This window comes from Podarcis filfolensis (assembly GCF_964270895.1).
Source record: "Podarcis filfolensis genome assembly, chromosome: 18".
NCBI lineage: Eukaryota > Metazoa > Chordata > Lepidosauria > Squamata > Lacertidae > Podarcis > Podarcis filfolensis.
Genome location: NC_139622.1, coordinates 12,328,695 through 12,355,411, shown reverse-complemented (window position 1 = coordinate 12,355,411; position 26,717 = coordinate 12,328,695). Strand labels below are relative to the sequence as shown.

At 51.3% G+C, this 26,717-nt stretch overlaps 1 protein-coding gene across 1 annotated transcript; it reads right to left on the bottom strand.

Annotated features, from left to right (window-relative positions):
* Window positions 1-1,927: 1,927 nt before the first annotated feature.
* Window positions 1,928-24,075, bottom strand: SIN3B (SIN3 transcription regulator family member B). The gene is made up of 19 exons (XM_083594384.1): window positions 23,954-24,075; window positions 20,451-20,557; window positions 19,151-19,304; window positions 17,708-18,004; window positions 17,006-17,149; window positions 16,681-16,803; window positions 16,350-16,439; window positions 15,438-15,556; window positions 14,203-14,410; window positions 13,993-14,109; window positions 12,661-12,899; window positions 11,352-11,535; window positions 9,304-10,072; window positions 7,984-8,153; window positions 6,803-6,976; window positions 6,531-6,623; window positions 5,590-5,684; window positions 5,263-5,467; window positions 1,928-3,875 (listed from the first exon to the last, which is right to left on the bottom strand). The coding sequence occupies exons 1-19, from the start codon at window positions 24,071-24,073 to the stop codon at window positions 3,645-3,647; spliced, it is 3,639 nt and encodes a 1,212-aa protein (XP_083450510.1). The 5' UTR covers window positions 24,074-24,075; the 3' UTR covers window positions 1,928-3,644.
* Window positions 24,076-26,717: the final 2,642 nt, after the last annotated feature.

The window sequence follows — 26,717 nt, the reverse complement described above, 5'->3', positions numbered from 1 at the left end:
AGGGCCATCGAGTCCAACCCCCTGCCAAGCAGGAAACACCATCAGAGCACTCCTGACATATGGTTGTCAAGCCTCTGCTTAAAGACCTCCAAAGAAGGAGACTCCACCACACTCCTTGGCAGCAAATTCCACTGTCAAACAGCTCTTACTGTCAGGAAGTTCTTCCTAATGTTTAGGTGGAATCTTCTTTCTTGCAGTTTGGAACCATTGCTCCGTGTCCGCTTCTCTGGAGCAGCAGAAAACAACCTGTCCCAGTCGTTTCTCAGACCGCAGCTGGGACAGGGAGGGCAAAAGGCTTTATTCCATCTCAGCCACAAATGGGGTTATCGAGGCTGTAGGGAGACCAGGTCGCATGCTGGGCATGCAGAAGGCTGGCACGCTGAATGCCCAGCAGCCTCTCCAGCCTGGAGCAGGGAATGAACGAAGGAATGAATGGATCTTTATTTGCGTCAGCCACCAGCCGTTGCAATAAAACAATACGCTATACAAAGAATAGAAACAAGAAGTCAATTCTATAAAATACATTTTAGGGCAGGCATAAGCAGACTCTGGCCCTCCAGATGTTTCGGACTACAATTCCCATCATCCCTAGCTAACACGAGGTCAGGGATGATGGGAATTGTAGTCCCAAACATCTGGAGGGGAGGGCCGGAGTTTACCTATGCTTGTTTTGGGTTTTGAATCAATGGTCAAATAGCGGATCTTATTCTGATTGCCCCCGGCTAAAAACCTTGCCACCTTTGCCGTCACCTGCTCATCTTGACCGGCCAAGAGAAAGGACACTGGGGCAGTGGCTGGGCGACCCGGAATGGACGAAAAATAAAAATAACACAATGGAACGTCACGAGCACAGCATAAATCGTATAAATACCGGGCAAATTGTCAGTAAAACAATCCCAAACACATCAGTGTGCCTAGAGGTTAATCTTCCCCGGTAGAATTACGGATCTTGCGCAGGACACTGAACTCTTGGCTTTGCCTAAACTCAAATCCCCCTGGTCCAATATCCCTAGTGCTGCAAAATCCCAAAAGCGCCGGGACACTTCTAGCCCCACCCCAGAGATTCCACCGGGAATGGAAATCGAGACGTTCTGCAAGCCAAGCAGCTGCTCTGCTTCTCAGCTATGGCAATGGCTCCAGAAGTGGCACCGGGTGCAGTTCCCAAAGGGGGGGGGTCCCAAGACAGCATTCTTCCGCAGGCCGTCTCCAAGGGCATATTGGCGAGGGATGGAGACCAGCCGCAGCTCTCCCAGCCCCTTGTTATAAACATCCTTCGCGTCCCCACAAGGGCTTGTCCTTCTGGTGCTGATAAGCGCGAGGAAATGACCTCGATGCAGAGAAATGGAGGAAGAGGAAACTTCTGGCAGCAGATAGCAGCCTGCGAGCGGCACGGGAGACCCCCAAGTGTGGGGGAGAGCTTTGGGGCCAGGCAGCCCCTTAAATCGGTGGCGGCGAACCTATGGCAGGTGCGCCAGATGGGGCACTCGGAGACCTCTCCGTGGGCACACGCGCCGCCATCACCCCAGCACCGAGTTTGCCAGATTTTTACGGTTCCGTGAGACGGCGACAACCCTGTGTTTTCTTCCTTCTCCAGATCGAGTCCAGTGTGACCAACTTGGTCTTTCCGGCTTAGACTGGTTAGATTTAGGAAATCTGGAGAGGGGGCTATTGGAACTTCAAGGAAGCTCTATAAAATAAATTCTATGTCCTGCGTGAAACACTTGAGAAGATGAAGAGGAACGACGGAGGACAGCAGCGTCAGTTCTGAAAGCATGACAAATTACCAGCGTGCATACAAAAGCAAAAATCGTGTTAATTGTTCCAAAGCATGCCAACTGCAAACTTTTGCCTTGGGGGGCCTACGCTCCTCGCACGGGGCCCCCACCGCCTGTTCCGCGGGGGAAGGAAGAACACGAGGGAGCCTCTGGCGTTTTCAAAATTAATATTTTATTTTTTACTTGATGTGCAAATAAATAATTTCTTTTAAAAACTACATTCAAAGAGTTGGCAAAAGCAAATACAAAGGCGGAAGGAAGCCGGGGGGGGGTGCGGTGGGGGGGGGATAGAGGAAGAAGAGAAGGAAGAGAGATCCTTCGGAGATGAAATAAAAATTGAAATTTAGGGGGGGGGAAACCTCAGAAGCATTGTCTCTCGCGTTCTCTGCTACAGACAGATCTTTCCCGGCTTCTGGAAGTGCCCCCCCCCCCGGTGTCTTGCTGATGCCCCCCCCCCTTGGAGAGATGGACGCTTTGCCCGCCCAGATTATAAATTAATTTGGATTTTATTTATTTTTAAAAACAATGGGATGAAGAAATATGGCCAGTAGGAAGAGTGGGGGGGGGGAGCTGGGGAGAGGAGGGTTTCTCCCCCCCCCTCCAAACCTCACAATGGCCCCCCAATTAAAAAAAGAAAGAAAAGAAAAACGACACGTTAAGCCACAAAGCTACCATTTAAGTCATCCGTTTCGTTAAGAGATTTTGGCACAGTCGGTCCCCCCCCCCCCCGCTTGGGAGAATAGCAGGTATGGGGAGGGGAGATATGGGGATTGGGGGGGGGGCCTTCCTGGAGTACAAGGAGGGTGGAGGGGGGTCTGATATTTTTTGGCGGGGAGGTTTGAACCAATCAATTTCCTTGTGGGGGGGTGTCTTCCATTCCTTGGCAGTGATTGGAGGGAGAGAGAGGAGGGGAGGGGCAGACCCCCCCAAAACCACACACACAAGTGTGTCTTCCGTGGCCAAATTTGGAGGGGGGGGGCGCAGAGAGAAATAAAAGGACAACAGACTCCCCCCCCCCAAGATTATCTCGCAAAGGAAACAGAGAAACCAAGCCCCCCCCCCAAAGAAACCACTCAGGGCAATGGCCTCCCCCCACTTTGGGACCCCAAGAAATTAACCCCTGGAGCATCTTGGAGGTGGCGGGGGGGAGGAGCAGCCCCTTGATCCCCCCCCAAAAAAACCCACAGCCGGGATGGTCCACAAAGTACCCACAGCGGGAGACGACCCCCCCCCTTCCAGGTGGGCTCGGCCACATGCCCCCCCCCAACCCACCAGACGCACACAAGAGGACAGCTTTTATTTTTTGCACCTAAAAGGCCACGCAGTCCGTGGGGCGGGAAGGGGGGCGTAGAAAGGAAAGCCCCCTTTGCTTCTCACAAGGCCTCGCGTTTGGGCGATAGGAAGTGTTCACCGCACAGTGACCGATGGGGTTGGGGTGGGGGGGTCGGGAGAAAGGCCTGGCGGTGGGGGCTCTGAGTTTTGTCTCCTGGGTCCCCATCCAAGGCCTGGAGAGCTCTGGGCATTGCCAAACCCCCGCACCCCCCCAGTGCCACGTGGGAAGGGCACCCGAAACAGTCTCCTGGGTCCCTCCTTGCCGTTCACATCCTTGCCCCCCCCTCCCGGGCCAAAACAAAGCAATCCGAGGCCTGGAGAGCTCTGGGAAGACCCTCCCCAAGTCCGGCCCATGCCACGCAGGGAGGGCGCCCCAACCGAGCCGCCCCCCGTCCCCCAAAGTCAGAAACCAAACGGAGAAAACGACACTTTGCCCCCCGCAAAAAAGACCGCTGGTCGGATAAATACCAGGGGTGGGTTGGCTGCAAGACACCCACCGCCCCCCCCAGGCCAGAGGGAAGGAGGGAGAAAAGGGGTTCAGGGGGAGGCCGGCTGGCGGCTGTACTGGACGCGGTAGCGGTTGACGGGGACGCCGTGGACGCTGAGCGTCTCGCAGGTGGTCTTGCAGGGCAGCAGGTCCTCGTCGTCGTCGCCCATCAGCCAGTCCTGGACCAGCTCCGAGGCCTCGCGCCCGGCGTGCCGGCTCAGCCAGCCCAGGTGCCAGGCCTCAAAGCGCCGGTGGTAGCGCAGCAAGACCGACGGCTGCGCCTGCCCAGAGACAGAGAGAGGGAGGGGAGGGTCACCAGCGGAAAGCGGCACCTCGAGCCGGGGAGCTGGACCTCAGCTCGCCCACCCGAGGTCCTTCTCCATGTGCCTCTTCTGTGAAAGCTCCAGAACAGGGCCTTTTTGTGGTGGCTCCCTGCCCGTGAGATGCTCTCTCCGGGTAGTTACAGTGGGACCTTGGTTCCTGAAGGCCAAAAACCCAGAAGTGTTCTGGTTTTTGAACATTTTCCACAAGTCCGGCCCCCCACAAGGTCTGAGGGACAGTGGACCGGCCCCCTGCTGAAAAGGTCTGCTGACCCGTTATATAGGTTGTGATTTTTTTCTGTGAACCGCCCTGAGACTTCCAGGTATAGGGCGGTATATAAACCTAATAATAATAAAAGAGCCGACTGTAAATTTTATACAGCGGTTCTCGAACGTAATCTGTTCCGGAAGTCTGTTCGGCTTCCAAAACGGTTCGACAACCGAGGCGCGGCTTCCTATTGGCTGCACCCAACCGGAAGCCGCGTCGGACGTTCGGCTTCTGAAAAGCATTCTTAAACCGGAACGCTTCCTTCCTGGTTTTCAGCGTTTGGGAGCGGATTTGTTGGGGAGCCAAGCTGTTCGGGAACCAAGGTAAATAATAATAATAATTTTGTATTTATATCCCGCCCTCCCTGGCCAGAGCTGGGCTCAGGGCAGCTAACACCAGTAAAAACATAATGGGGGGAAAACCAATTTAAAATACGGGTTAAAATTTAAAACGCAGCCTCATTTTAACAGTAAGGTAAAGGTAAAGGGACCCCTGACCACTAGGTCTAGTCGTGACCGACTCTGGGGTTGCGCGCTCATCTCGCTTTATTGGCCGAGGGAGCCAGAGTTTGTCCACAGACAGCTTCTGGGTCATGTGGTCAGCATGACCAAGCCGCTTCTGGCGAACCAGAGCAGCGCAATGAAACGCCGTGAGCGGTACCTATTTATCTACTTGCACCTTGGCGTGCTTTCGAACTGCTAGGTTGGCAGGAGCAGGGACCGAGCAACGGGAGCTCACCCCATCATTGTGGGGATTCGAACCGCCGACCTTCTGATCAGCAAGTCCTAGGCTCTGTGGTTTAACCCACAGCGCCACCTGCATCCCTTATCATTATTATTTTTTTAACAGTAGCCCATAGATAAAAACCATAAGGGGAGAGAAACATAAGGGTCAGACTGAGTCCAAACCAAAGGCCAGGCGGAACAGCTCTGTCTTGCAGGCCCTGCGGAAAGATGTCAAGTCCCGCAGGGCCCTGGTCTCTTGTTCCACCAAGTCGGGGCCAGTACTGAAAAGGCCCTGGCCCTAGTTAAGACTGTACCGCTATAAAGGTAAATGGAAACAGCCCCCCTCGCGACCCACCTGCCTGGCGCGGCCCAGGGCCCCCCGCCGGTACATGTAATCCTCGGCGTTCATGACGAAGAGCATTCGGTGCGTGTTGAGCTTGAACTTGCAGTCGACGTTGCAGGCGCTCTCCACCCCCACCAGCTGCTTCCAGGAGCCCCGGGCCTTGTCTCGGGCGGCCTGCACCTGGGCGCACTGCCAGCGCCGGAACTGCTTCAGGTTCCTGGGGGTCAGGAGAGAGGCAGGAGGGAGAGAGGGATGCCATCTTTGCCCCCCCCTCGAGTCCCTGCTCTGGAGGCAGGAGCAAGACCCGCCCCCCCCCCCGAGCGCCGGAGGGTCCCTCACCTCTGCAGGAAGACGGGTTTCAGGAGGAAGCCTTCGCTCTGGCCGCTGGGGGTCCCCTCCACCCCCACGTACTGCTCGACGTAGTTGGCCAAGTGCTGGAGGGGAGAGGAAAAGGCAGGAAGCAAAGGGGGGAGAAACACTCGGAGGTTTGGGGGTGGGGGCATGAGCTGGATACCCGTGGGTCAAACTGGGGTTTGTGGTTTGGTTTGCACTCGCCCACCCTGCGTGAACCGGGAGCAGGAAGGCACGGACAAAGCGCAGGCCGGCTGGTGTGCAGCAAATTGCTGTCCCAGTGCAGATGCCAAGCTAAACCGGGGTTTGCGGCTGCGGTGTTAAACCGGGGATTGAAATTGCAACGCTAAACCAAGGACTGGAGCCGCAGTGCTAAACCAGGGACTGAGTCTGCTAAACAAGAAACTGAAGCTGCAATGTTAAACCAGGGATTGAAATTGCAGCGCTAAAGCAAGGACTGAGGCCGCAGTTCTAAGCCGGGGATACAGATTGCAACGCTAAACCCAGGATTGAGTCTGCAATGCTAAACCAGGGCTTGCAACTGCCATGCTAAATGCGGGGTTGCAGCTGCACCACTAAACCAGGGATTGCGGCTGTAATGCAAGACCAGGGATTGCGGCTGCCACACGAAACCAGGGATTGCGGCTGTAATGCAAAACCAGAATTTGCGGCTGCAACGTTAAACCGGGGGTTGCAGCTGCCAATCTAAACCAGGGCCAACCCAGCCAGATGGGTGGGGTATAAATAATAAAATTGTTGTCCTTGTTGTTTTCGGTCTTCCCAGCAGCAGCAGCGAAGCACAAGGGAGGCTGGCTGTGGTTTGCGGCCCACCCGTTGGGACACGACGCCCGAAGGCTGACGCAACCGGTCACGGGTTCCACATCAGGCAGCGATCTCACGGCGCACATGATAGGGAGGCCGGGAATCACCTGGACTTCCAGGGGGTCTTCTGTCTGGGTCTCCTCCGTATCCAGCAGTTCGATGGTCATGATCACTTGGTCCTTTCTCTGAAGGAACATCACCTGCGGGGAGGTGAGGCAGGCGCTCACACACATGCGCTCCGGCCGCAAGAGGCGCCCCCTCCGTCCTCCCGCCGCCAGCAGTGTTCCAGGGGTCTCTCCCCGCCCCACCAGTGTGGCCGACTTCCCCCCACTTCTGGGCAAGCCGAGCCGCAGAGGGTGGAGGGCAGGGGGGGCCGCACCTTGAAGCAATTCTCGTCCGCCATGCACCGCTCCGCCTTCCACTGGTAGCTGGTCTCCTTGGCCGCCCGGACGCACTGGGAGGACAGGTTGCCGCCGGCCGCCCCTCGCTTCCGTTCGCCCAGGTAGAGCTCCACCACCTTCAGGCAGACGTCGTCGCTCACCAAGTGGTGCAGCTGGAGCCAGGGGAAAGTTGTAAAAAGTTTTAAGGTCTCAAATATAGAATAAAAACTTTTAAGCGCACACATATCTAAACGTATGAACCATGTGCCTGGAATAATTCAGGGGAGCAATCCCGAAGCCGTTTGGACTCTCCCAATGACCTCAAGTATTCCTCTGCAAATGGGGAAAACCTTCGCATTGCCAGATGGGCGGGGTATAAATAAATTATTATTATTATTGTCGCTTGCAATTCCTGTCTTAAGGGCACATTCGTGTATGAATAGGGTGAGCCTGTGACCTGGATTCAGGAACTGAAGTATTAACCATCACAAAAGAATAGCCAGGGTGCCCAGGTAATGAAATCAGTGACCATTACCAGGTATTATTATTATTGCTGCAAATTCTTCAAACACCTTCCCTATCTCCTCAGAATCTTTTCTCCTGCACGTTCCCCACCTTACCTTAATGGCACGTTAATAGATCATTAATATCTATATAACCAAACTGCGGGAGGCAGTGAAAGACAGGAGGGCCTGGCAGGCTCTGGTCCAGGGGGTCACGAAGAGTCGGACACCACTAAACGGCTAAACAACAATAGCTAGATATCCCACACCTCTTTATACAATTCTTCTGTCTCATCGTCTGCTTGCCCCTTCCACTTCCTGGTCATCAGCTGTCCATAAATCTGTGAGCCAGTCCTCCCGAGCCTGCGAACCTTCCGCCCCCATCGTAAATCAACGCTACCTCTGGGCTTCCGGTCAGCTTTTAACCCAGCCGTTTCTGTCCTCTCCTTAGACACCCTTTGCCAGAAAAATTGGACACTGCAATTCTGCAATTCGAAAGTCCTAGACAGAGGCTCCCCAAACACTGAGGTCTTCTTTCCTCCGTGTGGAGCAGGGCAGGGGGCCCAGCTGCGGTCGGCCTCTATCCCCCACAACTCCTGTCCAGCACCCCCTTGGGGTCAGGGCCTCCCCCTGCACACCAGCGCCCCCTACCGCCCCCCCCAGGAGGCGGCCAGTACCTGCCGGACGATGTTCTGCACCAGTTTGTCCATGGTGAAGCCGACGTAGGCGTGGATGGTGAACATTTCCCGCAGGGTGTCTTCGTACTGGGTTGGGTCGATGTTGCCGTCCAGCAGGTTTCGCACCAGGTCCAGGAAAGCTGGGTAGTACTCCTCCAGCTCCACTTCGCCTGGCAAGAACGCACACACACACACACACACACACGAGACACAAAACCCCTCTGTGGGGTGCCGAGATGGGGCACCCAGCATCTCGACACGCCGGGGCTCCTATTCCCCAGCCACCCGTCAGGAATTCTGCGCCTGCGAGGGGTTGGGATAGATGATCGTTGGGGGTCCCTTCCGAATCTATCACTCTATGATTCTGCGATTGCTGAAGACCAGAGGGTGGGGGAGGAAGCGTGGCCATCGAGCAGCAGGAAAAGACTGCCTCGGATCAGATCAGATCGGCGGTCTGTCGAGCCCAGGGTTGCCCACACTGGCTGGCAGAAGCTCTCCAGGGTTTGAGACTTAGGGGTGTACTGCCAGCCATGTCTGGAGATTGAAACGGGCACTTTCAGTGTGCAGAGGACACTCGACTGCTCTTCCCTTAAAGGCAAGCTAAGGTTCTAGTCCTCATCAATAAATAGGAACATAAGGAGCTACCCTATCTTATCATTAGGCTATCTTATTATTAGAAGGCTGATTGCGAAAGAATTGATGCTTTTGAACTCTGGTGCTGGAGGAGACTCTGGAGAGTCCCATGGACTGCAAGAAGATCCAACCTCTCCATTCTGAAGGAAATCAGCCCTGAGTGCTCATTGGAAGGACAGATCCTGAAGCTGAGGCTCCAAGACTTTGGCCACCTCAAGAGAAGAGAAGACTCCCTGGAAAAGACCCTGATGTTGGGAAAGATGGAGGGCACAAGGAGAAGGGGACGACAGAGGACGAGATGGTGGGACAGTGTTCTCGAAGCTACCAGTATGAGTCTGACCAAACTGCGGGAGGCAGTGGAAGACAGGAGGGCCTGGCGTGCTCTGGTCCAGGGGGTCACCAAGAGGCGGACACAGCTAAACAATTTTAACATTATTATCATAGCTGGCGACACGTCGCAGCTCTCCAGCTGCCGCCAGCGTGACGGGAGCGAGTGCCATACCAGTTTCAGACAATCGCAATTACCGCCCGCCTCTAGCTAGGAGGGCCGAGCGGCGAGGCCACTTCCCACATCCTCCGCGACCCCCTTGCCCCCTCCCTGGCCTCGCTGGGTGCCGGAATCTGAGAGCCCACCCTCTCCCTGGTCCCTGGCCCAACGCCGCCCTCTTTCCCCACCGCCCTCCTTACTGGGCTGCTTGAGGCGCAGTTCCATGGCCGGGTCGTTGGCCCTCTCCTTGCGGCCGTCGCAGAGCAGTTTCTCCCTCTCCTTCTCCGCCCGGAACTCCAGGAGCTGCTTCTGCGCCTGCCGGTAGATCTTGAGCAGCCGAGAGCAGAGCGTCTGGTGCAGCCGCAAGAAGAAGTACCAGTTGTTGTTGGCGAAAAACAGGGCGTAGACGTTGTCCAGAGAGCGGCGCGGCCGGGCCGAGGAGGGGGCGGCCGGAGCAGGGGGAGAGGCCGCCGCTGCGCCCTCCGAGCCGCCGCCGCCCTTCTCCCTGGCGAGCGCAGGGGGGTTCCTCTTGCGCAGCTCGTGCCCCTCCGGGGCAGGGGGCTTCTCGTCGGCGGGGGGCGTCCTTTTCCGCAGCTCGTGGGCTGCCTCCGGGGCGGTGGAGGGGGGCAGCGGCTTGTCCTCGGCTGGGGGAGCCCTTTTGCGCAAGTCGCGGGCGTCCGGCGGAGGAGCAGGGGGCCGCTTGGGGCTGCCCTTGCCGGCCTCGGGCGCCTCTTCCGGGGCGGGGGGCGGGGGGTCGTGGCCGGGGGGCTGGGAGAAGAAGAGGTCGGGGACGAAGCGGTGGACGATCTGCCAGATGGTGGCTTGGTCCTCCTTTTGGATGGTGGGCTGGCGCTTGACGTAGTAGCCCACCAGGGCGGCCGCGTCCTCCAAGATCTGCTGGTCCTCGTAGACGAAGATGAGGTGCGGCTCATTCAGGGCGCCCCGTCCCTCAGAGTGCTGCTCCTGGTGCTGGAGGTTCGAGAGAGAGAGAGAGAGAGAGAGATGGACTTAACGACAACAATATACAATATATTTATTGTCCTTGTCCCATACAGAACAATGAAATTGAAAATCTACGTAAAACATTCAGAAACTCCTAACAACTCTGAAACCCCATTTTAAAATACAATGGAAAGCACGGTTTCCTGTATCGTAAGGGGATGAACCTTTGCTTAGGAACACCGAAGAAAGGACCAATTTAAGGGAATGATTACTGCAGCTCCCAACAGAATATTAAAAACACAGTAAAAGATCAAACATTAAAAACTTCCCTAAACAGGGCTGCCTTCAGACGTTTTCTAAAAGTCAGGTGGTTGTTTATCTCCTTGACATCTGGTGGGAGGGCGTTCCACAGGGCGGGCGCCACCACCGAGAAGACCCTCTGCCTGCTTCTCTGTAACCTCACTTCTCGCAGGGAGGGAAATGCCAGAAGGCCCTTGGAGCTGGACCTCAGTGTCTGGGCTGGATGATGGGGGTGGAGACTTTCCTTCAGATCTACTGGACCGAGGCCATTTAGGATAGTGCCAACACTTTGAATTGTGCTCGGAAACGTCCTGGGAGCCAATGTAGGTCTTTCAGGACCGGTGTTATGTGGTCTCCACTCCCAGTCCCCAGTCTGGCTGCCGCATTCTGCATTAGTTGCAGTTTCCGCGTCACCTTCAGAGGTAGCCCCAAGGAGAGCGCATGGCAGTAGTCCAAGCGGGAGATAACCAGAGCATGCACCACTCTGGCCAGACAGTCCGTGGGCAGGGAGGGTCTCATCCTGCGTACCAGATGGAGCTGGCAGACAGCCACCCTGGACACAGAATTGACCTGCGCCTCCATGGACAGCTCCTTCACGTCTACTGGGCCGAGGCCATTGAGGGCTTTCAAGGTCAGCACCAACACTTTGAATTGTGCTCGGAAACGTCCTGGGAGCCAATGTAGGTCTTTTAGGACCGGTGTTATATGGTCTTGGCAGCCGCTCCCCGTCCCCAGTCTGGCTGCAATGGCTGCCCCCCCTACGACCAAGGCATGGCCAAGCTCCTCTCCATCTGTTTGCAAAGCCCTGAGCGACTCAGGGGGCACCTGAGCTCTCCCAGCCCAGCTCGGTTGCTGAGATCGCCCCGTCTGACGACAAGAAACTGTGCCTCTAGTTTCATCCGCCCTGTCCTTTGGAACTCCCTGCCACCGGAGATTTCGGCAGGTGCCTCCGCTGCCGACTCTTGAAGCTTCCCATGCAAGGGGGGAATGTGGCCCCCGCACCCACCTCGTCGTAGACGCTCTCAATCTCGTTGAGGAGGCTCTTGGAGCGGAGGGCCTTGGTGTCGTTCTGCTTGAAGTTGACGGCCTGGTGGTCGAGGGACTTCAGGTAGGCCTTCTCGTACTGCTCCCGCCAGATCTTGTTGAAGCCCTGCTGGGCCTCCCGCCACTCCTCCTCCTTCGCCTTCAGCCTGCGGGACAGAGTGGGGAGAGGAGGCGAAGGTGAGACTGCGGGAAGATGCGGGCGGCAGCCCAACCTGGCCACCACCCTCCCTTCCCCCCCCCGGTTTTTAAATATAAAATAAATACATAATTGACAAATACGTACGTTGATAACTTCTATATAGATCAAATAACATCAGACTTCAAAATAATCTTTCATCTCAACATAGGCAAAAAGAAAAAGGTAACAGAGGACAAAAGAAAAAGACAGTAACAAAATCAAATCAAAAATATTCAATCTGCGTCATCTGTTAGATGCAAGTCAATATGATTCAGTCCTTCTGTGGCCTTTTTCATATATACCTTTACATATAAATTTAATCTCTTATCCTTTATTTATTGTGATGTGGTGGACTTCCATCTACCTTGCACAGTGGTACCTCAGGTTACATAACTTCAGGTTACAGACGCATCAGGTTACAGGCTCCGCTAACCCAGAAATAGTACCTCGGGTTAAGAACTTTGCTTCGGGATGAGAACAGAAATCGTGCTGCGGCAGCGGGAGAACCCATTAGCTAAAGTAATACCTCAGGTTAAGAACAGTTTCAGGTTAAGAACGGATCTCCGGAACGAATTAAGTACTTAACCCAAGGTACCACTGTATACAAATAAATACTCAAATGACAAATACGTACATTGATAACTTCTATATAGATTAAATAACATCAGACTCTCATCTCAACATACGCAAAAAGAAAAAGGTAACAGAAGACGACCAAAGAAAAAGACAAAACAAAGACAGTAACAAAATCAAATCTGCATCGTCTGTTAGACGCAATTCAATATGATTCAGTCCTTTCATATATATACCTTTACGTACGGATTGAATCTCTATCTTTATTTATTGTGATGTGGTAGACTTCCACCTACCTTGTAACGGTTCATTTCACCTTACTAAAAAATCCCCCTGTATTTAATATTTTCTCATTATGGTATGTGGAAATGACATAACCCTATTTATAGAGTTTTTCTAGACACAACCAAACCTTAGAGGTGGAACCTTGTTTCCTTAAGCAATTGCTGAAACATTCCCACTCTTTTTAAAAAATATGATCTATTGACTTATTTCTTCTGTCGATTTTGGAATGGCTCACCTCTTGAGGACGATGGGGACGGCCGAGAGCGGGTTCTTCTTGAGGCTCTCGATGATCTCGGGCGCCTTGTCGCCGTAGATGCGGTAGATGGCGCGCCGCTGGATGACCTCGGAGGTGCCCCCCAGGCAGTCGTCCAGGCGGAACTTCTCCTGGTCCTCCAGCGACATGCGGCTCAGCTTCTTCTGCACGCTCTCCAGCACCCGGATCGTGGCCAGGTTCGTCTCCAGGACCACGTCCAGCTGGGCGGGGGAAGAGCGGGCAACGTGAGATACGGGGGCTGCCCCTGCCAGGAGCGCCGGGGAGAAACACAAACTTGGCGGCTTCCTGCCCTCGTGGCGGACCCAGACGCCCCAGGATAATGAGAGAAAAAACGGTGTTTCAAGGTGGCGTCAAACACCCCCTCCCCATGACCCGGATATTTTCTTTTTATGATATACGATATATGATATCTTTATTGTCATTGTCCCATGCAGAACAATGAAATTGAAAAGCTACAGAAAAACTACATAAAACATTCAAAAACCCACAAAAACTCTGAAATCCCATTTTAAAATACACTATACTATAGAGACCCCTTATGCTGCGTTTAGAACCAGAATTTTAGGGATTATGGAAACGGATATACCGAAAGAGTTGGTTTGTTTACGTATTTGGCGGCAGCAGCAAGAATATTGGATGCTCAAAGAGGGAAGGAATGTTGCCTGACTCTGGAGGAAGAAGGAGGGAAGCCTAACTGAGAGCGCCTTCACTCCCAGAATGGCTGCGTTGTTCTTTTGCTGTGATCATTAAACACTCTTAAACTGGTAAGGGACAATAATTGCTTTGGTGGTAATAATAATAATAATAATATTTATACCCCGCCCATCTGACTGGGTTTCCCCAGCCACTCTGGGCGGCTCCCAACAGAACACTAAAAACAGAATAAAACACCAAACATTAAAAGCTTCTCTAAACAGGGCTGCCTTCAGATGTCTTCTAAAAGTCTGATAGTTGTTTATTTCCTTGACATCTGATGGGAGGACGTTCCACAGGGCAGGTGCCACCACCGAGAAGGCCCTCTGCCTGGATCCCTGTAACCTCACTTTTTGCAGGGAGGGAACCGCCAGAAGACCCTCGGGAGAGGGACCCCGGTGTCCGGGGTAGAGACACTCCTTCCGGTCTATTGAGCCGAGGCTCTTTAGGGCTTTGAAGGGTTACGCACGGCCAAAGTGGAAGCAGTTTCCCTGAAGCCTGACACCCCCCAGGGACTGAGCCAGCCTTGAGGAAGGACCTGGGGCCCTCCGCCCCCCAAGCAGGGGCCCCGAGCCTGCCCACATCGCCGGGGGCACCCACCTCAAAGCGTTCGTCCTCGCACCGGTGCAGCTGCTCCTCGTAGGGGGTCTTCTTGGAGCTGACGAAGGTGGAGTCCTCGGACCAGGAGGGGAAGGAGACCCAGGTGTCGTTCAGCACCTGCGGGGGCGAGAGGGGGCGCCCTCAGTCCAGGGGAGTCGCCGGGACGCCCCACGGCTGCCGCCTTCCTTCTGCCGACGGCCCCCGGCCTACCTCTTTGCAGATGGCCGTCCTGCCGCTGCACTTGGGCTGCTGATAGGTCTTGGGCAGCGCCCGGTAGCTGGAGCCGATGCGCTTGCAGGAGGCGTAGTCGATCTCGCGGCAGACGCCGTCCCCCGAGCGGTCCGCCATGGGGGAGGCGAAGGACAGCTCCTTCACCCCCAGGAAGGACTTGAACTGAGCAAACAGCTCCGGGAATTTCCTGCAGGAGGAGAGGTGGGCTGTGAGTGGCGGGAACCCTTGGAGTTGCGGTGGGGGTTCGAATCTGAAAACTCGGGGAAGGCGCAGCCAACGGGCACCGAACTGGTGACGTTTTGCCTGCGGGCTCTGCTATATCTTACTCATGAGCGGAGGGGCGGGAATGAACGCAAGGTTTCTTAACCGAGGGGCAGAATTGTTACTTGTCAAAAGTGTGCATGGGGGAGAAGGGAGAACAAAAATCTGGGGTGTTTTATGTGCAGCTGAGCTGACGTTTCTGGTGAGAAACCAGAGAGGGCAGGCAGTGACTCTGTCGAGAAATGGACAGAAGACACCCAACTTGGAAATTTGCCCCTGAAGGTTCGGTTCTGGCTAGTCCCATCTACTTTGGCTTTCTTCCACATGCTGGGGGTTTTATGCTCTCTTAACGTAAATATATTGGGGTAAGGTAAAGGGACCCCCGACCATTAGGTCCAGTCGTGGCCGACTCTGGGGTTGCGGCGCTCATCTCGCTTTACTGGCCGAGGGAGCCGGTGTACAGCTTCCAGGTCATGTGGCCAGCAGGACTGAGCCGCTTCTGGCAAACCAGAGCAGCGCACGGAAATACCGTTTCCCTTCCCGCCGGAGCGGTACCTATTTATCTACTTGCGCTTTGACGTGCTTTCGAACTGCTAGGTTGGCAGGAGCAGGGACTGAGCAACGGGAGCTGACCCCGTGGCGAGGAATCGAACCGCCAACCTTCTGATCGGCAAGCCCTAGGCTCTGTGTAAATTTGCTTTGAGACGTCGCTTTCCCATGTGAAAAGGTATGTGTAAACACAAACAACAAGGAAACTGGAAAATCTGGGAGAGGCAAAGTGTTTTCTGGGAAATTTGGGAGGGGACAGTGTTCTCCCTCCCTCCTCGCCAAGTCGACCAAGAGGAAGCTGTCTGCTTCTGCCTGGCTGCCGGGATTAACCCCTGCCTGCCTTTTCCCCAAGGGAGATGGAGGACCCTCCTGCAGCCCCCCAACTCAACGCAGCCCCCACTTACCCCAGAAAGGGGGTGACCAGCTGGAGAAGCTCGGAGCCTGAGACCAGCTCCTGGTTGAAGAGGGCGATGCACCGAAGGAAGTTCTCGTACACCTCCTGGCTCTTCAGGACTCGCCGCACCTGAGCGGAAGAACCAGCCGGGGATGGGAGGGGGCAACTCAGGGCTGGGCAGCTCAGTGGTTAGAGCACCTGCTTGCAGAGACGGGAGGGACCCCTAGGCCTGTCCCCAGCCATGCAGGATCCGCAACGAGAGCGTCCCTGGCAAATGGCTGTTCTGCTTTGCTCCAGGCAGGGCTGCGAAAGGACACCCCCCCCAGTCCCAAAAGCCCTGACCGACTGTTCTGGGGTCTCAGGGAGGCCTGTCTGCCCCCCTCCTTTGGCAGGGTCGTGCAGGTTGGAGGTTCAGGGGCCCTCCGCTGTGCCCCCACACCCCTTTTCATCATCATCATTTTTTATTTGTATACCGCCTTTCCACAGTTAAAAAAACAACGCCCGAGGCAGCTTGCAGCATTGCAAGATTTACCGTATTTTTTGCTCTATAAGACTCACATTTTCCCTCCTCAAAAGTAAGGGGAAATGTGTGTGCGTCTTATGGAGCGAATGCAGGCTGCGCAGCTATCCCAGAAGCCAGAACAGCAAGATGGATTGCTGCTTTCACTGCACAGCGATCCCTCTTGCTGTTCTGGCTTCTGAAATTCAGAATATTTTTTTCTTGTTTTCCTCCTCCAAAAACTAGGTGCGTCTTGTGGTCTGGTGCGTTTTATAGAGCGAAAAATACGGTACATAATTATGAAAGTTAAGAACAATAAATAAACCACATCAAAAAAATACATAACCAAACGGGAAACCATTTCCACAGAAATCTAAATCTGAAATTTCACACACACACCCGGGCTCTGTGCCGGACACCCACCTTGTCAAAGAAGGAGAACTCCTGCAGGCTGCCGTACTTGCCCACCGCCGCCACCGAGAGGTCCTTCGTCCCCCGAAGCTTCATCTTCTTCTACAGGGGGGAGGAAACGCGCATGTCCGTGTGGGCTTGTGTGAGAACGCTTCCGTGTTTCGCAAGCGGGGCTTGGCGCTGCTCAGGAGCTCACCCTGAGAGGACGCCGCCAAAACCCGCCGGGCTCCCCTGCCGGCCGGAAACAACGCGTCGAACCCCCCGCAGCTGAACTGAGCCCCTGGCAGGCTCCCTGGTCTCCCCACCCCTCCAGCCCACCCACCTCCGCGTCCGGGTCGGATACCTTGGCCGGGCCGGGCACGGGTCGAAGCAACAGGGGCCTGGAACGTTTCTTACTGTGCTCCACGTGCTTCTCATGCTCCAGTTTGGATATGTTGTTGGCGTCGCAGGGCCCGTTCCCCGTGAACTGCGGAGAAAGATGGAGGAGCCTCAGCGAGCAGGTGAAGGAGGAAGGAGAGAGGGATGAGGGGCAGCAGCAGGGGGACACCCTCCCCACTCCTTGGCAGGGAGGGGGTCCCAGGCTCTGTCCCCGACAGCATCTCCCAGGAAAACCCCGTGTTCTCAGAGGGGTTTCCCAGCCGCCGGTGCCCTCCCCTCCTGCCACATACCAGAGACCTCTTTGCCTCAGGGAGGAACTGCCCGAATTCGGAGAGCAGGTCCTCTTGGCCCCGGAAGAGGTTGGCCACTTCGGTGAAGACCTCTTCCTCCGACATGCCCCGGAAGGGGCGGCCTTTGGTGCTCAGCTGTTCTTTCTGAGAAGCGAGGGAGGGAGGGAGGGAGGAAGGGGTCAGCACTGAGGGACAGGGGCTTTATGAACAGAATACCCTGGTACTGGTTTGAATTAACTAAACATTGCTTTTTGTTCGATAGGCAGTTTTAAGTTTTATTCATTTTTCGGTTTTGTCGTCGTGCATTTTTCTTTATTCCTCTTTTCCCCCTCTTCTCTTTCTTTTCTCTCTTTCCTTTTATTTCTTTTACATAACACACATTTATCCTAGATTTCTTGACCATCTAATTACGTATATTGTAATAGCTATCTTAAGTCTAAGAATATCTAACGTAAGATTAGTTTATCTTTCGTTTTGCTTTTGGTATGTAATGTTTGCTGTGGAAATGAAAAACTAAACTAAACACTAAACTAAACTAAACTAAATACTAAACTAAACTAAACTAAACTAAACTGGTGGCAGCTTATATGCAGGTCGGGCGAGGCAGCCCACAGACCACACCACACGCACCAAGCAGGGTTATATTTTGGGTTTTTTGTTTCCTGACCCCGGAACGCCGTGGGGAGAGAGGAGACCTTTCACCTGGTACGTGTGAAGGATCTCCAGGAAAGACCGGTAGATCTCTGGGTGGTCCAGGAAGCGGGTCTTGATCTTGTTGACGTAGCTGATGGCGTTGTTGAACTCCACCGAGTCCGACTCCAGAGGCACCTGCAGGCGGCAGTCGTCCTTGCAGGGCTGTTGTTGTTGCTGCTGCTGCTGGTGGGGCTGCTGGTGGCAGAAGTCCTCCGGGCAGTCGCCGTGGTTGTGGGCGTTCTCCTGGCAGTAGTGCAGGATGAGGCCGGAGCCCGAGAGGGGGCTTTGGACAGGCTCCAGGGACACCTAGGCAGAGAGAGGGAGAGCGGGAGCCAGGTGTCAGCAGCGGCTGAATATGGGTGTGTGTGTGAAAGCAGCTGCCCTTCCGCCTGGGTGGTCCTCGTCGCCTTGCTCCCGTGTTGCGGGGGGGGGGGGGCTGGACTAGACGACCCCAAAGTCCCTTCTATTTGATTTGGACCTGTTTTTAGGAGTTAATTTAATTATTGTTTGATTTTATACGAATGTCATGTGTTTGATGTTAGAAGAAGATTTGATATCCCTCTTTATCACTTCCCGAAGGAGTCTCAAAGCGGCTAACATTCTCCTTTCCCTTCCTCCCCCACAACAAACACTCTGTGAGGTGAGTGGGGCTGAGAGACCTCAAAGAAGTGTGACTGGCCCAAGGTCACCCAGCAGCTGCAGGTGGAGGAGCGGAGATGCGAACCCGGTTCCCCAGATTGCAAGACTACCGCTCTTTTTTTTAAAATAATTTTTATTAACTGGCCAATCACATCAAATTAAATCCCATCACATAAATTCCGAATTACAAAGCCAAATTTTAAATTTTGTTGGGGGGACCCATACTTCAAGATCCGAAGGGGAATTCTGATCATCTTCTTGCTGCTGCGTTAATGTCCAAATCAGTCCAGACAGAGTTCGTAATTCTATCCCACCTTATCTTGCTGTTTCCACGTCACATCTTGTTCATATATTTTCTCTTTTTTCTTTATGATCTCTTCTGATAGTCTCCTTAAGCCGATAAACACCAATAGTACTAATAGTCCTGTGTGAATTTTCCGTTCTTCCAATCCTCAAATCGAGATGGTTTCCATATATCATCTCCTTCATAGATAACATCGCTCTTTCCATCATAATCTTACGAAACCGCTCTTAACCACTACACCACACTGGCTCTCATGAACCCGACTTTGGTGGGATATAAATAAAAATTATTTATGATTATGATGGTGATGAAACCATGGAAGGTCAGAGGGAAGTCTAAAGATTCAGGGAATGCTGACGATTAAGTCTACTGCTTGAATTTAAATGTGTAGTGTAAAACTGAATAAAAAATGTCTTTTTTAAAAGGGGGTGGGTGGGAATAAATCTCCCCATAGGAATGAGTGGGAATCGTCAAAAAAACACAACCCCAAGCCCGCTTCCTGGTCTAACCTGGCCGGCCAGAGGCGCCTGGATGCTCAGCTTCCCGTTCTTGGGGATCTCGATCCGGTAGCCCAAAGGCAGGAAGGCGTTGAAGCCGATGATGAGGTCAGGGTGCTCGTGGAACAGCTGCGAGACGCGGCGGATGACGCCGGGGGTGTCGATGCTGAAGGCAAGGGGGGATAAAAAGAAATATCAAAGAATTTTTTAAAAATAAAATAAACCAGATTTTTTTTTAAATTTAAATCAGATTTTTAAAATGAGGAAAAACATTTCTAAAGGTTTTCTGTTCCAAGTTACATTATAGTCCAAAGGCTATTCGTCAGAGAATAAGGATTTGTTTTAAGTTTTTCACGTGCGCTAAAACTCAAAGTTTCTTTTTTTTAATTGTTTAGCCACATCGGTTAGCAAACATGGATACATACGCTATAACGTCGTTGTTTTAGTTAAACAAATTGTCTAAATTGCTATTAAGAAAATGATTGTTTTCTCCTTCCAATAAAGTACAGCAGAAAAGTTGTCCAAATGTACACAGTTAACTCAGTGGGGTTTGTTCCTGGGGGGGGGGACATATACCCCTAAACATTTTGTGAACGTAAGTTTGGCCTCATTGAGGGGCAATATTTCAATATGAGTAGGAGAATGAGAGTACCCCTGAACATTTTTTAAGGGAAAAAAGCACTGAGTTAATTTATTAAACCTCCCCATAATTTCATAATTATCTGTCTATGTATTTCTAATAGTACAACTAAACTGGTCATTTTTGATAAGAGCTGTAAAAACAATTCTGAAAATCGATTATCCCAAAAACAAAAACTTCATCTATAAATGTTAAGACGATGCCAGCAAGAATGAGTCTTTCTGTAAAGAAAATAATGATTTCAATCAAGCCTTACTGACTAACGATTTGATTTAAATCCAATCCACCCTGGTTAGGCGCGAGGCAGGACCCAAAATGAGGGCGGGAGGGAGATTTTGGGGGGTGTTCGATGGGCTATGAAGAGGCCGCGTCCCCAGACTCCGAAGTGATTCCCATTCCCCTTGTTTCCGCTCTCTGGTTTAAAAATCTAACGCCGGATTTATGAATATGTTATTACTGATTATGTATACCCAGCTGCCTTGGAGGGGGGGTTTCACTGTTTGTGTTTGGTTGCTGGTAAAAAAGAAAAAATTAAATATAAAAGAAAAGAAAAGTAAACGTTCCAAGGTTACACTGGGGAAAAATAAATCCGCCGCCGGCCGGGGCGCTTCATGGCTTGGGGGGCTGCGTAAAGATGGGGAGAGGGGCCCGGACCCCCTCCGAACCCGTTACCTCTGGCTCTTGAACTCCTTCATGATCTCCAGGAATCCGTTGTAGGTGGCCGGGTCACTGCCAAAGCGGATCTTCACCTGGTCCAGGTAAGAGAGGGCATCTTCGACCTGCGGGAGAATTATTTTAGGGGAAGGCATCAAGGGGCCCTGACCTCCGTGGGCCCGGGAGGGGAGAGGCGGCTGCCCCGCTGACAGCCAGCCCCACCCGTGGCAAGGAACCGGGCTCCGTGGGTTGCTCAGAGGCTCTGGGTGCGGGTTCAGCCGCCAACGGCGTCTCCCGGTACCCATGCCTGAATAATAATACTAATAATAAAATTTTATTTATATCCCGCCCTCCCCAGCCGAAGCCGGGCTCATAGCGGATAACCACAGTAAAAATAACACAGTTTACATAAAATCACAATCAATTATCCGTATTTTCCGCTCTATAAGACGCACCAGACCATAAAACGCACCGCAAAAACAGCGATCCCTCTTGCTGTTCTGGCTTCTGGGATAGCTGCGCAGCTTCTATTCGCTCCATAAGACGCACACGCATTTCCCCTTAGTTTTGGGGAGGGAAAAAGTGCGTCTTATAGAGCAAAAAATACGGTAATTGAAATACATTCTCAAATCAATTCAGAATCAATTTAATGGCAACCATTGGGCTAGAGGATTGCAGAAAGAGGGGGTCAGACTGGCCAAAGGCCTGGTGGAACAGCTCTGTCTTGCAGGCCCTGCAGGGACTGGGGGAGAGAGCAGCCTCTGCTTTCAAACAGGGCTGTGGGGTGGCGCCCCCGTTTATGTGTTCGGAGACCCCGAAACGCAGCCCCTTCTGCCTGCTAGGCTTCGGCTCCCCCTTCCCGGAGGAGCCCCAAACCGAACCTGCCTCCTGCCCCCCCAGACCCCCTCTTACGAGGCTGCAAATCCTCACCCCCAAATCCTTGCCAAGCCAGCCCCCCTCTATGGCGGCCGCAGACTGCTGAGTAAGTGCTCGCAGGATCGGTCTGGAAGTAATCCAGATCAAACGTGCAGGAAGCTGGCAGATAAATCGGTCCGCTCTCTGCAGCTACATCTGCATTTTGAGGTGGTGGGGGGGAGGAAATATATCCATGCACATTAAGCTGAAAATCTCTTATTCTTTACAGCCCGGGATCGCTTCTCTGGCGACTGTATTTACCCGGATCAGCGTTCTTGCGGCTCGGCAGCAGCCACGCCTACTCTGCGGCAGGTCCTACTGAGATCAGTGGGGCTTACTCCCAGGAAAGTGGGGCCAGGCCTTCAGAGGGGGTTTACAATACGAAAAAAGTAAAATAGAAAGACTAATGGGGGGAAACCCAACGTTTTAAACGCTAAATCCCGCAACTGACGCACGTTCGACTTGTGCATGATTCAGCTATATGCGCAATTTTAAAAATGCAAAACTACAAAATAAATACAAGGTAGGGTGGAAAATGGGTGGGTTTCCAGGGGAGGGGAGATGATATTATTATTATTATTATTATTATTATTATTATTATTATTATTATACCCACAGGTCTCAGGGAGGATCACAGAACAAAATCAGAGTAGGAAACCACAAAATACATAATCAGAATAAAAATAACAGCTGCCTTTGGCAATCCCAGCCACTCTTGAACCTCAATGCGTCCTGACTATATGCAGTTTCGGCTTGGGGTCCAACCCCCCCCAGAACGCAACTCCCCACATAAATTATAGATTTGCTGTATATGTTTAACAGCAACAACCACAATATGTCCCCACCAGCTGTTTCAAACACCGAATTCTCCCTACGGGAATGAATTGAAATAATTCCATGCATGCATGGACGCAACATTTAGCCATATCTAATTAAAGGTGCCCCCTTTTTTTAACTACTTGAAAGCTGAATTTCCAAGTGGTATTGAAGGAAGCTTCGGGAATGAGTGTCCTTTAATGCGGGTATATACATAATTTGGTTTGCATCTGAAACGACTTAATACTCATGAGTCGCACCGTTGAAATTAATGGGCGTAACTTGCTTGGTTCCATTAATTTTTTTTGGGGGGGTGCTCCCTCGAGTAGAACATTGGATGCAAACCAATGTAAAGGAACTTGGGGGGCGGCCAAAAAAGGAGGGTTGCATTATCCATAATGCAAAGCAAAAGGAGAGGGTTGGGAAGCAAGGAGAAAGCGAGAGGCGAGTGCGAAGGCTTCACAAGAGACTCTCAATTTCAGGGTTGTGGGTTTGAGCCCTGAGTTCGGCAAAAGTTTTCTGCATTTCAGGGGGTTGGGCTGGATGACCCTCAGAGGTCCCTTGCAAATTTACCATTCTGTGATTCTACCTCTGTTAGATAAGCACACTCACACATTTACCTAACGAAAAAGGACTGCATTAGGGAAGCTTTCAATGTCTGATGTTTTACTGAAGTTTTAATGTTTTGTAATTTGCTCAAAGCCGCCCAGAGAGGCTACGGCAACCCAGTCAGATGGGCGGCATATAGCAATAACAATTATTATTATTATTATTAGGGGGTGGAAACGAAAAACTGGAGAGGGGGAAGTTTAGGGTGGTGGTGTTTCCATACAGCAATATAATGCCAAGGAAATGGAAGGGGGGTTGTTTGGGGGGGGAAGCAAAGGGGCTTTTTGCAAGGAAGTCTGCAATCAGGGTGGGGGTCATCTAAATCTAATGCATGCAACTTTATTATTATTATTATTATGTGGAAAGAATAAACAGGCGGGGGGGGAGTATTAGGCTGGGGGTGTTTACAACAATATACTAATGCAAAGGAAATGGAGGGGAAGAAAGCAAAGAGGCTTTTGCAAGGAAGTCTGCGATGGGGTTGGTCTAATGCATGCAGCTATTATTGATCATAGCAATAACAATAATGATAACAATCATAATATACTCAGTTGGATGGGGTCGCCTAAGGCATGCAGCTATTAATAATAATAATATACTCAATGGGGGTGGCTGGGGGGCTCATCTAATGCATGCATCCAGTAAGAAGAAGAAACTCAATGGGGGTGGGGTGGTCTAATGCATGCAGCTATTATTGATCATAATAACAAAAATAATCTAATATACTCAATTGGATGGGGTCATTTAAGACATGCAGCTATTAATAATAATATACTCAATGGGGTATATTAACCTAAAATCCCAAAATTGCCTGATTAAAACAAAAACTAAAAACCCCAAGCTACGTGCCGGTTGTCCAAACCTATTTGCAAACTTCTCCCTGCATGGAGAAGAGAGTGCAAAAAACTCATCCTTATTCCCCCCCCCCTCTTGCAAAGGAGGAGAGCTCAGGAAACCTTCCCTTTTTCCTTTCCTTTTTTTTTTGGGGGGGGGCGTTTTCCTAGCAAGAGCTGCAGGGGGGCAGAGGGTGGGGTGTCTCTGTGCCTATCCAGCCCCCCTTGCAGGAAGGGGGACCCCCAAGAGGGAGACCCACCCCATATTGGGGGGTGTCTTTTTGTGGGGGGGCGTTAAAGGCCCCACTCCTCTGTGTTGGGGGGTGGCCCCCTTCCCCCCGGACTTACGTGGACGGGGAGCTTCTCCGAGGCGGGGGGCGCCGCTCCCCCCAGCCTGCCCCCCATCCTGGGCCCGCCGCCGCCGCTGCTGCTGCTGCTCCCCCGGCCGCCGCCGCCCCCCGCCGCCATGTTGGCGCGCCTCCGCCTCCCCACAGCCCCGCGGCCGCGCGCACGCTCCGGAGCCAGGCCGCGCGCTTGCGTCACCACGCAGCAGCACGTCGCGAAACGTCCTAAGGGTAGGCGGGGAAAGGAAAGCAGCCGGAACCTTTCTGGAGAGGGAGCAGGGAGGCGGCCGGAAGGGAAAAGGGACGGACCAAAACACAAAAATAAGACCGGATGCGAGGGAGGAGGGGGAAGCCGGAAGGAGCGGGGAAAGGGAAGAGAGAGAGGGAGAGGGCTAGAGCGGCCCGGGCAGAGAGGAGCAGCAGAGAGGGGGGGAGGGAGCGGGAAGAGAGGCGGAGACGGAAGGGAGAAGGAGATAGGAAAAGGGAAGAGGGACACACGCACGTAGAGGAAATAGTGAGGGGTTCTGGATAGGGAAAGGGTTGTAAGGGAGGATAGAGGTAGGAAAGGGTAGAGGGGTCTCAGGAGTAGGAAAAGGGTAGAGCTCTGTGGCCCCTCTGCCCCTTTCCTACCTCTGAGACCCCTCTACCCTTTTCCTAGCTCTGTGGCCCCTCTGCCCCTTTCCTTTTTTTAAAAAAGATATTTATTAAATTTTCCAATTTTTTAAACAAACAAACAAAAACAGAACAAACAAAAAAATTAAAAAAGACATATAGTTCATAAAACATACTTTTCAATAACAAATTTCTCAGACCTCCTCATACTTCTCCTCCTCGTATTCCAATTAAAATTATTTATTTGAAAAATAAGGTTATATTATAAGCTGTAATGCTTTAAATGAAGGATTTGCTGAACAAATAATCTTAATTGGGATACAAGAAGGAGAAGTATGAGGAGGCCTGAGAAATTTGTTATTTAAAAGTATGGTTTATGAATTTTATGCCTTTGTTTAATGTTTCTGTTTGTTTTGTTTGTTTGTTTGTTTAAAAAATTGGAAAACTTAATAAATATTCTTTTTAAAAAAATTATTTGTTCAGCAAATCCTTCACTTAAAGCATTACAGCTTATAATATAACCTTATTTTTCAAACCCTTTCCCCCCATCTATGTTCCTTTATATCATTACAGCTAGAAACCACTCAATTTCAATACAACACCATTTAACTTTCCTTAATTTTACAATATTTCTGTAAATAGTCCTTAAATTTTTTCCAGTCTTCTTCTGCCGACTCTTCTCCCTGGTCACGGATTCTGCTCGTCAATTCTGCCAGTCCCATACAGTCAATCAGTTTCATCTGCCATTCTTCCAGAGTGGGTAGATCTTGCGTCTTCCAATACTTTGCGATGAGTATTCTTGCTGCTGTTGTAGCATACATAAAAAAAGTTCTGTCCTTCTTTGGCACCACTTGGCCGGCCATGCCCAAGAGAAAGGCCTCTGGTTTCTTCAAGAAGGTATATTTAAATACCTTTTTCAATTCATTATATATCATTTCCCAGAAAGCCTTAATCCTGGGGCACGTCCACCAAAGGTGAAAGAATGTACCTTCATTTTCCTTACATTTCCAACATTTGTTATCGGGCAGATGATAGATTTTTGCAAGCTTGACTGGGGTCATGTACCACCTATATATCATTTTCATAATATTTTCTCTTAAGGCATTACATGCCGTAAATTTAATCCCGGTGGTCCACAACTGTTCCCAGTCAGCAAACATAATATTATGTCCAACGTCTTGTGCCCATTTAATCATAGCAGATTTAACTGTCTCATCCTGAGTATTCCATTTCAGCAGCAAGTTATACATTTTTGACAAAGTCTTAGTTTTGGATTCTAACAATTCTGTTTCCAATTTAGATTTTTCCACCTGGAAACCAACTTTCTTGTCCGAATTGTAAACCTCCATTATCTGGTAATAATGAAGCCAATCTCGCACTTTATCTTTCAGTTTCTCAAAACTCTGCAATTTCAGTCTGTCCCCTTCTTGTTCCAAAATTTCCCAATATTTTGGCCATTTGGCCTCCATGTTAAGTTTTCTCTGAGCCTTAGCCTCCATTGGTGACAACCACCTTGGAGTTTTATTTTCCAATAGATCCTTATATCTAGTCCAAACATTAAACAGTGCTCTCCTGACAATATGGTTTTTGAAAGCTTTGTGTGCTTTAACCTTGTCGTACCACAAATATGCATGCCACCCAAATACATTGTTAAAACCTTCAAGATCCAAAATGTCTGTGTTCTCAAGAAGCAGCCAGTCTTTCAACCAGCAGAATGCTGCTGATTCATAATAGAGTTTAAAGTCTGGCAGGGCAAATCCACCTCTTTCCTTTATATCAGTTAGTATCTTAAATTTTATTCTAGGCTTCTTGCCCTGCCAGACAAATTTAGAAATGTCTTTCTGCCACTTCTTGAAACAGTCCATTTTGTCCAAAATTTGCAAAGTTTGAAACAAAAACAACATTCTAGGCAATACATTCATCTTTATAGCTGCAATTCGACCCAACAAGGAAAGCTTCAAATTCGACCAAATTTCTAAATCTTTTTTCACTTCAGCCCAACATTTTTCATAATTATCTTTAAACAAATTCCCATTTTTAGCTGTCATATTAATCCCCAAATATTTCACTTTCTTAACCACAGTCAGACCTGTTTCATTCTGAAACTTCTCTCTCTCAATCGGTGTTAAGTTTTTCTCAAGAACCTTGGTTTTTAA